A 13,543-nucleotide genomic window follows, 5' to 3' on the forward strand; every position below is an offset into this window, starting at 1 on the left:
TTTTTTTTTATTTTTTATTTTCACTGTGGTTTGTAAACTTAAGGTAGTTTTCTTAGGGCTTTAAACTTTAGACTAGATGACAATGAAAGGAAGCTCTTCACCATCTCCTGTAATATCTATGTAACTTTAGAACATGGCTGTATGTGTCAAGTAAAATTAACATTTTCCTAGGAGTAAAATTTGTACTAGAATTCCAGCTCCGGCACAGTGATTTATGCCTGTAATCCTAAACTTCGGGAGGCTCAGGTGGGAGGATTGCTTAAGGTCAGGAGTTGGAGACCAGCCTGGGCAACATAGCCAGACACCGTCTCTATAGACAAAATAAAAAAAATTAACCAGGCATGGTGATACGTTCCTATAGTCCCATCTACTCAGGAGGTGGAGATGGAAGGATCACTTGAGGTCAGGAATTTGAAGTTGCAATGAGTCATGATTGCACCACTGCACTTCAGCCTGGGCAACAACCAGACCCTGTCAGGGGAAAAAAAAAATCTGGCTGGGTGAAGTGGCTCACGCCTGTAATCCTAGCACTTTGGGAGACTGAGGTGGGCTGATTACAAGGTCAGGTGATTGAGACCATCCTGGCTAACATGGTGAAACCCCATCTCTACTAAAAACACAAAGAGTTAGTTGGGCGTGGTGGTACATGCCTGTAGTCCCAGCTACACTGGAGGCTGAAGCAGGAGAATTGCTTGAACCTGGGATATGGAGGTTGCAGTGAGCTGAGATTGGGCCACTGCACTCCAACCTGGGTGACAGAGTGAGACTCTGTCTCAAAAAAAAAAAAAAAGATATCCATAGACTACTATAGTTTAAAAACTTGTGAAATTTTTTTTACTATCAGAAAACTCTGTTATCACATATCTATTACTCGTGAAGACATCTGGAAGTACAAAGATAAAACACTGATGATCTGCTTTCCAGTTTTGGTTTACAGATGGGTTTTATTTGATCTGCCAGAGTCTTGCCACTGCACTCCAGCCTGGGCAACAGAGTCATACCGTGTCTCAGAACAAACCGAAACTGCTTAAAGATTTGTTTATTTCTTTATCTACTAAAATAAAGCTACCAAATGTTTTTCATGTGTAATGAAAGAAAATTAATCTCACTTGAAACTCTCATTTTCTTAAAATATTGTTGATATAGATGAATAACGAAAGAGGCTTTGAAAATGTAGAACTGGGAGTCATAGGAAAAAAGAAGAAAGTCCCAAGGAGAGTCATCCACTTTGTTAGTGGCGAAACAATGGAAGAATATAGCACAGATGAAGATGAAGTCGATGGCCTGGAGAAGAAAGATGTTTTGCCTACTGTTGATCCGGTAGGTTTGATATCGATCTTTTTTTCTCAGTGGGCTTTGTTTTTATTTGATTTCCCTAAACATTGAGTGGAAGGGACCTTTCAAAGTTTAAATCAATTATATTCTTATTATAAAATTATTTATGATGATTTTGATAGAAAATAATATTTTTACATGATATGGATGGACATATTTACAGCATTTCAGTAGCCTGAAACAGATTGTTTTTCAGTGTTAGAGTACTTTGTTAGTGTGGAAAGATTTAAGATTTGTATTACTAAATTCAGTGCTTGAAACCCAGTTCCTTACTTTTCCTGAGGACTGAGAATAAAAACAAAAACAAACAAAAAAGAAACCTAGTTTCTTTGATTTAAGGACTGTACTACCATGATAGTTTCCACCCAAAACTTAGGAAGTTATCAGCTTTTAAAAATATTGCCTCAAGTTTTGATTGGAAGATAGGAATATACATTTCTGAACTTTGTGTGCCTTATCAACTAACTCTGAGAATTTCTAAATTACACATTATGTGACTGTAGAATTATCAGACTAGCTATATATTTATAAAGAAATTTTTATATATAAAGAAATGCCCATCAAGTAATTATTTTGAAAGTCCAGGAAATCACATATTTACTGACTTTCCAACAGGTACTTTTTTTTTTTTTTTTTAAACGGCGTTTTCCCATGTTGGTCAGGCTTGTCTTGAACTCCCGACCTCAGGTGATCCACCTGCCTTGGCCTCCAAAGTGCTTGGATTGCAGGCATCAGCCACCACGCCCAGCCCCAACAGGTACTATTTTAGGCACCAGTGATATAAATTTCTGCTCTTACATACTAGTGAGAAGACAGGCAGCAAATAAATATGTACTATAATTGTCAGGCTACAAAAAGTGCTATAAAGAAAATTAAGCATAGTAACAAGATAGAGAATTGTTTATATTTGACTTTGAAAATGTTACTCATTTTCATCAGATTTGGCTTTAAATATTTGGCTATTAAAATTGTAAGCACGATGCTGGCAGTGGCTCATTCTTGTAATCCCAGCACTTTGGGAGGCCGAGGTCATCTGAGGTCAGGAGTTAGAGACCAGCCTGGCCAACATGGTAAAAACCTGTCTACTAAAAATATAAAAAATTAAAAAAATTAAAAAAATAAAAAAATATAAAAATATAAAAAATTAGCCTGGTGTGGTGGCAGGTGTCTGTAATCCCAGCTACTCTGGAGGCTGAGGCAGGAGAATGGGTTGAACCAGGGAGGTGGAGGTTACAGTGAGCCGAGATTGTGCCATTGCATTCCAGCCTGGGCAACAAGAATAAAACACCATCTCAAAAAAAAAAAAAAAAAAAACCCCAGAAAACTAGAGGATCTGCATGTTTATAATTAGTTATAAAGTTAGCCTCTTTCTAGACTCTATAAAATATGGAATATGAAGAAAAAGAATTTGGAGAAGATAAGACTAGCAGAGACCAACCTCTCCAAGTCTCAGTTCTCTCTTGTATGTAATGGATAAAAATAAAAAAAATTATCAAATTTTTCTACACAGAAAATATTCAAAGGATGGTGCAATATACTCTTGAAGGTAGTTCCAAATACAGGTAGAATATTAAAGAAGTGTTTCATGCAATGGAAGAATTATTGGAATAAATGTCTTCTTTTTAAATTGAAGGGTTAATTCATGTTTATCTGTATATTTATGGGTATCTGCTTTTTTTTTTTTTTTTTTTTTTTTTCTTGAGACCAGGTCTCACTCTGGTGCTAGTCTGGAGTGCAGTGGTATTAGCTCACTGCAACCTCTGTCTCCCGGAGTCAAGTGATTTTCCTGCCTCAACCTCCCGAGTAGGTGGGGCTACAGCCATGTGCCACCACGCCCAGCTAATTTTTTTGTATTTTTAGTATAGACAGCATTTCCCCATGTTGGCCAGGGTGGTCTCGATCTCTTGACCTCCTGATTTGCCCACCTCAGCCTCCCAAAGTGCTGGGATTACAGGCGTGAGCCACTGTACCCAGCTGTATTTGCTTGTTTTTAAAAAGTCATTGTCTCCAAAGGTGGCCTGTATTTACATAGAAGCAGAATAAACACATTGTTATAAAAAGAATATCTCTTTCTTACTTTACTAAAGATTTACATTTTTAAAAAACCTTTATTGAGATATGGTTTACATACCATATAATTCAATCATTTATATTTTGTAATTTAGTGATTTTAATTATTCACAGATAATTATGTGTGCATATATATGGCACAACTTTTGCCATAGTCAATTTTAGTACATTTACATCACCTCAAAAGGAAACTTGACATTCTTAATCAGAATAAGTGAAAAATAAATGAAAAGAAACCACATACCTTTTAGCTATTACCCTCTATTCTCCATCCCACCTGCCACCACTACTTTCTGTCATAGAATTTCCTGTTTTACATGAAAAGACTCATCAGTGGTCTGTTACTTAGCATAATTTTTTTTTTTTTTTTTTTTTTTTTGAGACAGAATCTCACTCTGTTGCCTAGGCTGTAGTGCAATGGCAGGATCTTGGCTCACTGAAATCTCCACCTCCTGGGTTCAAGCAATTCTGCTGCCTTAGCCTTCCGAGTAGATGGGACTACAGGCATGCGACACCATGCCCAGCTAATTTTTTTGTATTTTTAGTAGAGACAGGGTTTCACTATGTTGGCCAGGATGATCTCGAGCTCCTGACCTTGTGATCTGCCCGCATTGACCTTCCAAAGTGCTGGGATTACAGGCGTGAGTCACAGCACCCGACCAGCATGTTTTTAAGGTTCATCATGTTATAGCATGTGTCAGTACTTCATTCCTTTTTATGATCAAGTAATCCATTATGTGGATATATTAGACATTTTATTTATCCATTTGCAGCTATTGGACATTTAGGTTGTTTCTGACTTTTTTTTGAGATGAGTCTGGCTCTATTGCCCAGGCTGGAATGCAGTGGCCCAGTCTCAGCTCACTGCAACCTCCATCTCCCAGGCTCAAGTGATTCTCCTGCCTCAGCCTCCTGAGTAGCTGGGATTACACATGGCCACCACCACCCCTGGCTAACTTTTTGTGCTTTTAGTAGAGATGGGGTTTCACCATGTTGGTCAGGCTGGTGTCGATCTGACGTCAAGTGATCCACCCTCTTCGGCCTCCCAAAGTGCTGAGATTACAGATGTGAGCCACTGCGCCCAGCCTGTTGCTGAGTTTTATGAGTTTTTATGAGTAATGAGTAATGCTGCTATGAACAGTCTGGTACAGGGTTTTGTGCGGATATGTATTTTAATTTTTTAGGGGTACATAACTAGGACTAGAATGGCTGGGTCATGAGATAATTCTGTGCTTTTTGGGTTTTTTTCTTAGACAGGGTCTTGCTCTGTCACTCAGGCTGGAGTGCAGTGGCACAGTCTTTGGCTCACTGAAAACTCTGTCTCCTGGGTTTAAGCAGTTCTTGTGCCTTAGCTTCCCAAGTAACTGGGATTACAGGCATGCACCACCACACCCAGCGAATTTTTGTATTTTTTTTTTAGTAGAGATGCGGTTTCACTATGTTGGCCAAGCTGGTCTCGAACTTCTGCCTTGGTCTCCCACAGTGCTGAGATTACAGGTTTTGGGAGGCAAAGCATGAACAATCATACCCAGCAATAACTCTATGTTGATATGTTTGGGGAACTGCCAGACTGTTTTTCAAAGTAGCTGTGGCATTTTGAATTCCTACCAGCAGTGTGTAAGGATAATGATTTTTCCACGTATTCACCAACACTTGTGTGCCATTTTGAATTCCTACCGCAGTGTGTAAGGATAATGATTTTTCCACATATTCACCAACACTTGTTACGTGTCTTTTTATTGTTTTGTTCTCTTGTGCCTTGGCCTATGTATCTTCTAGATTCTAGCAATCCTAGTGAATGTGTATTTCATCATGGTTTTGATTTACATTTTCTTGATGGTCAGTGATGCTGAGCATCTTTTCAGGTGCATGTTGGCCCTTTGTAGTCTTCCTTTGCTGTTTTGATTAGGTTATTTATTTGTTTATTGATTATTTATTTTGAGATGGAGTCTGGTTCTGTCATTCAGGCTGGAGTGCAGTGGTGCGATCTCCACTCACTGCAAACTCCACCTCCCTGGTTCAAGTGATTCTCCTGCCTCAGCCTCCTGAGTAGCTAGGACTATACACACCCGACTAATTTATATATTTTTAGTAGACACAGGGTTTCACCATGTTGGCCATGCCGGTCTTGAATTCCTGACCTCAAGTGATCTGCCCACCTCAGCCTCCCAAAGTGCTGGAATTAAAGGCGTGAGCCACTGTGTCCAGCCCTAATTATTTTTTAAATGTTCAGAAGACTTCAGCTGTGAAGCTTCCTTGACTTTTTTTTTTTTTTTTTTTTTTGCTTCTTCGTCTTTTCTTTTTGGGTAGTTTTTTGATTACTAATCAGTCTCTTCACTTGCTATAGGGCTATTAAGATTGTTCCTTCTTGAGTCAGTTGTGTATGACGTTGTCTTTTTAGGAATTTGTCCATTTTATCTGTTGTTGAATTTATTGGCATACAATAGTATTTTGTTATGATTCTTTTTATTTTTCGTAAGGTTGGTTTTTTTTTTTTTTTTTTCATTTTGGCTTCTAGTTTTGGTCTTTCCTCTTTTTTTTTTTGGTAAATCTAGCTAAAAGTTTTCAAATTTTGTTGGTCTTTTCTGAGAGCCAACTTTTGGTTTCATTAATTTTCTTTGTTGTTTTTCTCTTGTCTATTAATTTCTGCTCTTGCCTGTATTACTTCCTTTTTTCTGCTTGCTTTAGGTATAGTTTGTATTTCATTTTCCATTGTCGTAGGGCAGAAGGCTAGGTTATCATTCTTTCATAACCAGGCATTTGTGGACATAAGTTTTCCTTTAAGTACTGCCTTAATTATGTTCCATAAGTTTTTTTTGTTGTTTAGAAATGGGGTCCTACTATATGGCCTATGCTGGCTTCGATCTCATGGGCTCAAGCGATCCTCCTGCTTTAGCCTCCCAAGTAGCGGGGACTACAGATGTGTGCCACCATGCCCAGCTTCCCATAAGTTTTTGTATGTTACACCTTCATTTTTTGTTTTTGTTTTTTTTTTGAGATGGAGTCTCTCTCTGTCGCTCAGGCTGTAGGGCAGTGGTGTTATCTTGGCTCACTGTAACCTCCGCATCCTGTGTTCAAGCAATTCTCCTGTCTCAGCCTCCAGAATAGCTGGGATTACAGGCATACGCCACCACACCAAACTAATTTTTTGTATTTTTAGTAGAGATGGGGTTTCACCATGTTGGCCAGGCCGGTCTCAAACTCCTGCCCTTAGGTGATCCGCCTGCCTCGGCCTCCCAAAATGCTAGGATTACAGGCATGAGCCACTGTGCCCAACCTATATCTTCATTTTTTTTTTTTTTTAACTATTTTCTTTTTTTCCTTTTGATTTTCTTCCTTGACCCATTGGTTATTTGGAAGCACGTTGTTTACTTCCCAGGTATTTGTGAGTTTATCTATTTTTTTCTTTTATTGATTTCTGGTTTCACTTCATTGTGATCAGAGAACATACTTTATATTATCTGGTCCTTTAAATTTATTGATACTTGTTTTATAGCCTAGTAGGTGGTCTGTCCTGGAGAATGTTTCATATGTATTTGAGAAGAATGTATCATCTGTTGTTGAATGTAGTGTTCTATAGGTATCTGTTAGGTCTACTTGATTTTATAGTGTTGTTCAAGCTTTCTGTTTCCTTGTCGATCATCTTGCCAGTTGTCCTATTTATTATTAAAAATGAGATATTAGTGCCAGGCACGGTGGCTCATGCCTGTAATCCCAGCACTTTGGGAGACCAAGGCGTGTGGATCACGAGGTCAAGAGATTGAGACCATCCTGGTCAACGTGGTGAAACCCTGTCTCTACTAAAAATACAAAAAATTAGCTGGGCATGGTGGTGCGTGCCTGTAATCCCAGCTACTCAGGAGGCTGAGGCAGGAGAATTGCCCGAACCTAGGAGGCGGAGGTTGCGGTGAGCCAAGATCGCGCCATTGCACCCCAGCCTGGGTAACGAGCAAAACTCTGTCTCAAAAAAAAAAAAAAAAAAAAAAAAAAATGAGATATTGCAGTCTTCAACTATTACTGTTGAATTGTCTATTTCTCCCTCTCTGTCAAATTTTGTTTCATGTACTTTGGTGCTCTGTTATTAAATTAACTGCTTAAGTATTTATAATTTTATATCTTCCTGATGGATTGACCCTTTTATCATTATGAAATGTTCCTCTTTAGTTACGCTTTTTGTTTTAAAGTCTATTTTAGGCCAGGCATGGTGGCTTATCTCTATAATCCCAGCACTTTGGGAAGCTGAGGCAGAAGGATTTCTTGAGCCCAGAAGTTTGAGACGAGCCTGGGCATTGTAATGAGACCTTGTCTTTACAAAAGATTTAAAAAAAATAGCCATGCATGGTGGCACACACCTGTGGGCCTACCTACTTGGAAAGCTGAGTTGGGAGGATCCCTGAAGCCCAGAAGGTTGTAGCTGCAGTGAACTGTGATCTCACCACTACACTCCAGTCTAGGTGACAGAGCAAGACCTTGCCTCAGAAAAAGGTCTATTTTGTCTGATATTGATATTGCCGTGTGAGCTTCTTGTAATTAGTTTTGCATATCTTCCTCTGTCCCTTTTACTGTCAATTGGTTTGTATTTTTGAATTTAAAGTATCTTGTAGACAGCATTTAGTTGGATCTTGTTTTTTTAATCTAATCTAACAGTCTGCCCTTCAATTCAGTTATTAATCCAATCATATTTTATGTTGATTTATAGATTTACATCTGTCATTTTATTTTCTGTGTCTCATCTTTTTACTATTTCTTTTCTATTGGTGTCTTTTGGATTAACTGAATATTTTCTACAGAAGCATTTAGATTTCTTTCTTTTTTTCTTTCTTTTTTTTTTTTTTAATTTTGGCTCACTGCAACCTCCGCTTCCCAGGTTCAAGCAATTCTCCTGCCTCAGCCTCCTGAATCACTGAGACTACAGGGGCATGCCACCACACCCACCTAATTTTTGTGTTTTTAGAAGAGACGGGGTTTCACCGTGTTGGCTAGGATGGTCTTGATCTCTTGACCTTGTGATCCAACCACCCTGTCCTCCCAAAGTGCTGGGATTACAGGTGTGAGCCATCGTGCCTGGCTGCATTTACATTTCTTTAACTTTCTTTTTTCACTTTTTTTTCTTAGTTGTTTTTTTCTCTGTTGTGTTCTTTTAGTGAAGTCCATTCTCCACTCCTGTTCTTTCCTGCAAACTAGCTAACCTATAGCCTGTATTTTATTGCATCTAAGAATCTCCCAGTTACAGTAGTCCCCCACTTTGTGGTTTTGCTTTTTGTCAGGATCCTGGTATTCTCAGTAGTGCCATGCTCAAGGTAGAGCCTCCATTCTGTGAGTGGGGGCTGGTGAAAGAAGTGTCAACCACGCTTACCTGGAAATTGGCCTCAGTAATAGATGAGAAGTGCTGGTAAATATCCTGCTCCTCCTGGAAGGAAAACCCAACTGGAAGCTGAGGGGAGGGAGAATGCTTTATTCATGGCTGTACCAGTCTGAAGTGCAGTTTCTGCCTTACTTTGCTGGGAGGGTGATGAGAGGGAGGGGGTGGTCTTAGCTTAGTTACCAAAGATGTTTGCTTTTCTTACCAAATATTCTTATTTTTTATTTCTTACTGAATTTTCATAGATTTTCTTGAATAGATGTTTCTTCATTTATATGCCATTAGGTCCATTTCCAGGGACTTTGAATGTTTATTTTTTATAATTTTCATCAGTTTACTGGGAAGTGGGTCCACAGAGCTCCTCATGCTGTTATGATAGAGGTCTATATCCACTCAAAATTTTTAATGACCATGTATATAGCATATGCATGTTGGAATTTCCCTGAATTATGAAGCCCAATTTAATAGATCCCTCAGTGATAAGAAACATGTTTATATTTTCTTAACTGTGAGGTACCATGAGACGTCAGAAACTTGGTTTTTAGTTCTGGCTCTGTCCTGTAGTAGTCACCTTGCTTTGACTTTAGTTCCATGATTATAAAGAAAAGAGAGATGATTTGCCCCATCTACGTGTAGTTGTTTTTGAAGATTAAATGAAATAATATCTATGAAAACACATGAAAAGTGACTTGGTCAGCCAAGTGGCTCATGCCCGTAATCCCAGTGCTTTGGAGGGCTGAGGCAAGAGTATTGCTTGAGCATAGGAATTCAGGGCTGCAATGAGCCATGATCATGCCACTGCACTCCAGCCCGGGCAACAGAGTGAGACTGTGTCTCAAAAAAAAAAAAAAAAAAAAAAAAAGAAAAATGACTAAAAACTATTTACATGTATGGTAGTACTAGTTATAAAGCAAATATAGTAAGTAGCACAAGAAATTTTACTTGAGTTATTTTTTTTTTCACTTGAGGTAATTTTAGAACTCCACTTGAGTTTGAAACCATGTAACTTAATTTTTAAGTTGCCTCTGTAGTTCCTATGTAGTATCATTAAAAAAATAGATCTAATCCTGTACCCAGATTTAGTATCATTTTACAGTTTATAAAATTGATTTATGACTCCAATTTTGAAATATCAAAATATTAAAATTATATTTTCCCTTTTGGGCCAGGCACGGTGGCTCTTGACTGTAATCCCAGCACTTTAGGAGGCCAAGGCGGGTGGATCACCTGAGGTCAGGAGTTTGAGACCAGCCTGGCCAACATCTCTACTTAAAAAAAAAATACAAAAATTAGTTGTCTGTGGGGGCAGGTGCCTGTAATCCCAGCTACTTGGGAGCCTGAGGCAGGAGAATAACTTGAACCTGGGAGGTGGAGGTTGCAGTGAGCTGAGATCCCTGCCATTGCATTCTAGCCTGGGCAACAAGAGCGAAATTCTATCTCTAAATAAATAAATATTCTCCATAGTTTCTATTTAGCATCATTTTCTTTTTTAAAAAAATAAATTTAGTCCCGTACCCATTTTCTTTTTTAAAAAATAAATTTAGTCCTATTTAAATTTTTAAAATAAATTTTTAAAAATTTAGTGTCATTTTAGAGTTTATAAAATTGTGACTCCAATTTTGAAATATCAAGTTTAAAGCTTTAAAATTATTTTTTTTCTTTTAAAGCTTTAAAATTATATTTTTCTACATTTGAGGCATGATGGCTGTCACCTGTAATCCCAGCACTTTCAGAGGCTGAAGTGGGCAGATCACTTAAGGCCAGGAGTTTGAGACCAGCCTGGCCAACATGGTGAAACTCCGTCTCTAACTAAAAATACAAAAATTAGCTGGACTTGGTGGCATGAGCCTGTAGTCCTAGCTATTCTGGAGGCTGAGGCAGAAGAATTGCTTGAACCCAGGCAGCAAAGGTTGCAGTGAGCAGAGACCACCCCACTGTACTCCAGCCTGATGACAGAACAAGACTCTTGCCTTTAAAAAAAAATTTCCCTTTTGGTACTTCATCCCTTTAAGAGTGCAGTAGGATGGGCGCAGTGGCTCACATCTGTAATCCCAGCACTTTGGGAGGCCGAGGTGGGCAGATCACTTGAGGTCAGGCGTTTGAGACCAGCCTGACCATTAGGGTGAAACCTTGTCTGTACTAAAAATACAGAAATTAGCTGGATGTGATAGCACACACCTGTAATACCAGCTACTTGGGAGGCTGATGCCAGAGGATTGCTTCATCCTGGGAGGTGGAGGTTGCAGTGAGCTGAGATCGAGCCACTGCATTTCAGCTTGGGCGAAACTGCAAGACTCTGTCTCCACACACACACACAAAAAGGTACAATACCATCAGTTGGTAGCTTTATGTTCTAACTCAGCCTAAAGCTAAGAGAGAACATTTGAATTCTAAGTAAAATTTTAACAGAAAAACCAATACGATTCATGAAGAATTTATAATTAGGAAGCAAGACTGTCCATGTTGACTAAATTAATAATTAAGTTTTTATCAAAAAGAGATGCAGTTTATTTCTCCGATATTTTTTATAGCTGCCTGAATTGCAGATACTTCATCTGGTTTATTTTTTATGCATGCCTATGTTAATATTAGTTATTTACCATAGTTTTTGTTGTTTTTATGCTGTAGCTTAATGTAGAATTATATTCATGAAGTAAACTTCCAGATGGTTTTATTTCTTCTAAATAACTAATATTTTTGGAGGGAAACCAAATATTAATTGAATACATTATGATTTAATTCAGCCACTCAGGAAATTTTTCCATTGAATTTTTTTTTCTTTTGGCCAGATTTAACTTTCTCATTTCTGTTCAGAAAAGATATTTAAAGCTTATTAACCAAGGACTCTGACCTGAATAGTTTTTTCAGTTTTTCTCTGGCAAGATAAGCACATCTTACATGCCATTTAGGGAAGTTGCCAGCTGAGTATTTGATTAGTTTTTGAATCCTTATATGTAGACAGAATGGTGCTCAGACAAAATAGTCTTTAAATAAAAATGTGTTACCTGCTGTGCATTTCCTTCAGCTTCCGCCAGCAATAAATGGCTGTAATTTTGTTTTTCATTAATGTAAACTTTGTTTTAAAAGTGTGTGAGAAGCAAAGTTTTTTTTTTTTTTTTTTAATTTTACTTGACATGGTGATTGTAGTTAGCTGTGTAAGGAAGCAAAGTATTAAAGCTATTGTCTGATAATATGAAAATCATAGGAATTCCAATCCTTTTTTTTGAGACAAGATCTTGCTCTGTTGCCTAGGCTGTAGTACAGTGGCATGATGATAGCTCACTAGCCTTTACCTCCTGGGCTCAATGCTCTTCCCACTTCAGCCCCCTAAGTAGCCACTATGCCTGGCTGATTTTTAAAATGTTTTTTAGAGATAGGGTCTCACTGTGTTGCCCAGGCTGGCTTGGACTTCTTGGCTCAAACGACCTCCTGTTTTGGCCTTCCAACGTGCTGGCATTACAAGCACGAGTGCCTGGCCTCAAATCCATTTTTCTTGTGTTGTTTAGAGAGGTAAAAGAGCATCTTGATGCCAGCTTTATTTAAATGCCATTGTAACAGTTACTGGAATATATACATAATAGAGGCTTTTGAATCATTTTTTCTGTTTTTATTAAACATATTTATTGCCTCGGGTACTTAACATTTACTCTTCCTAATGGTAAATTGAGCTCTTGACCAGCATCTCCCCATTTCCCCTTAACCTGCAGCCTCTGGTAACCACCATTCTGCTCTCTGTTTCTATGAGTTCAGTTGTTTTGGATTCTATGTAAAAGTGAAAACGTGGTGTTATGCCGTTCTGTGCCTGGGTTATTTCACTAGGATAATGCCCTCTAGGTTCATCCATGGTTTACAAATGACAGAATTCCCCCTTTTTAAAAAAAAAAAACAAAAAAGACAGAATTTTGCTCTTGTTACCCAGGCTGGAGTGCAATGGCGCCATCCTGGCTCACTGAAACTTCTGCCTCCTGGGTTCAAGCAATTCTCCTGCCTCAGTCTACCGAGTAGCTGGGATTACAGGTATGCACTACCACGCCCAGCTAATTTTTTATTTTAAGTAGAGATCAGGTTTCTCAATGTTGGTCAGGCTGGTCTTGAACTCCCAACCTCAGGTGATCTGCCCTCCTCTCCCTCCCAAAGTGTTGGGATTATAGGCATGAGCCACCGTACCCGGCCAGAATTCCCTCTTTTTCTTTTTTTGAGACAGAGTCTTGCTCTGTCGCCAGGCTGGAGTGTAGTGGTGCAATATTGGCTCACTGCAACCTCCGCCTGCCAGGTTCAAGTGATTCTCCTGCCTCAGCCTCCTGAGTAGCTGGGAATACAGGCATGTGCTGCCACGCTTGGCTAATTTTTTGTACTTTTAGTAGAGACAGTGTTTCACCATGTTGGCCAAAATGGTCTTAAATTCTTGACCTCGTAATCCACCTGCCTTGGCCTCCCAAAGTGCTGGGATTACAGGCGTGAGCCACCACGCCTGGCCAGAATTCCCTCTTTTTAAAGGCTGAATTGTATTTCATTTTGTGTGTGTGTGTGTGTGTGTGTGTGTGTGTGTGTGTGTGTGTATTTCACATTTTATATATGTATCTTTTATATATATATGTATATATATATATATATATTTCACATTTTCTTTGTTCATTCATCTGATATGGACACCTAGATTGGTTCCATAATGTGGCCATTGTGAATAATGATGTAATAAACATGGGAGTGCAGATATTGCTTTGATATACTGATTCCATTTCCTTTCAATAAGTGAACCTGGGTTCCCTTTTCTCT

General features: G+C 38.7%; 1 protein-coding gene across 2 annotated transcripts in view; it reads left to right on the forward strand.

Moving 5' to 3' along the window:
• LOC101047438 (signal recognition particle subunit SRP54) overlaps positions 1-13,543 on the forward strand; it is an 89,209-nt gene that overhangs the window by 65,612 nt on the left and 10,054 nt on the right. The window contains exon 2 of one of the 2 annotated variants that reach the window (XM_010334950.3): positions 1,147-1,320. The exons of the other annotated variant lie outside the window; for it this stretch is intronic. Within the exon in view, the coding sequence (XP_010333252.1) occupies positions 1,147-1,320 (174 nt within the window). The remainder of the gene's footprint in view (positions 1-1,146; positions 1,321-13,543) is intronic. 2 annotated transcript variants of the gene reach the window in all.

This window comes from Saimiri boliviensis, chromosome 2 (genome assembly GCF_048565385.1).
Source record: "Saimiri boliviensis isolate mSaiBol1 chromosome 2, mSaiBol1.pri, whole genome shotgun sequence".
Taxonomy (NCBI): Eukaryota; Metazoa; Chordata; class Mammalia; order Primates; family Cebidae; genus Saimiri; species Saimiri boliviensis.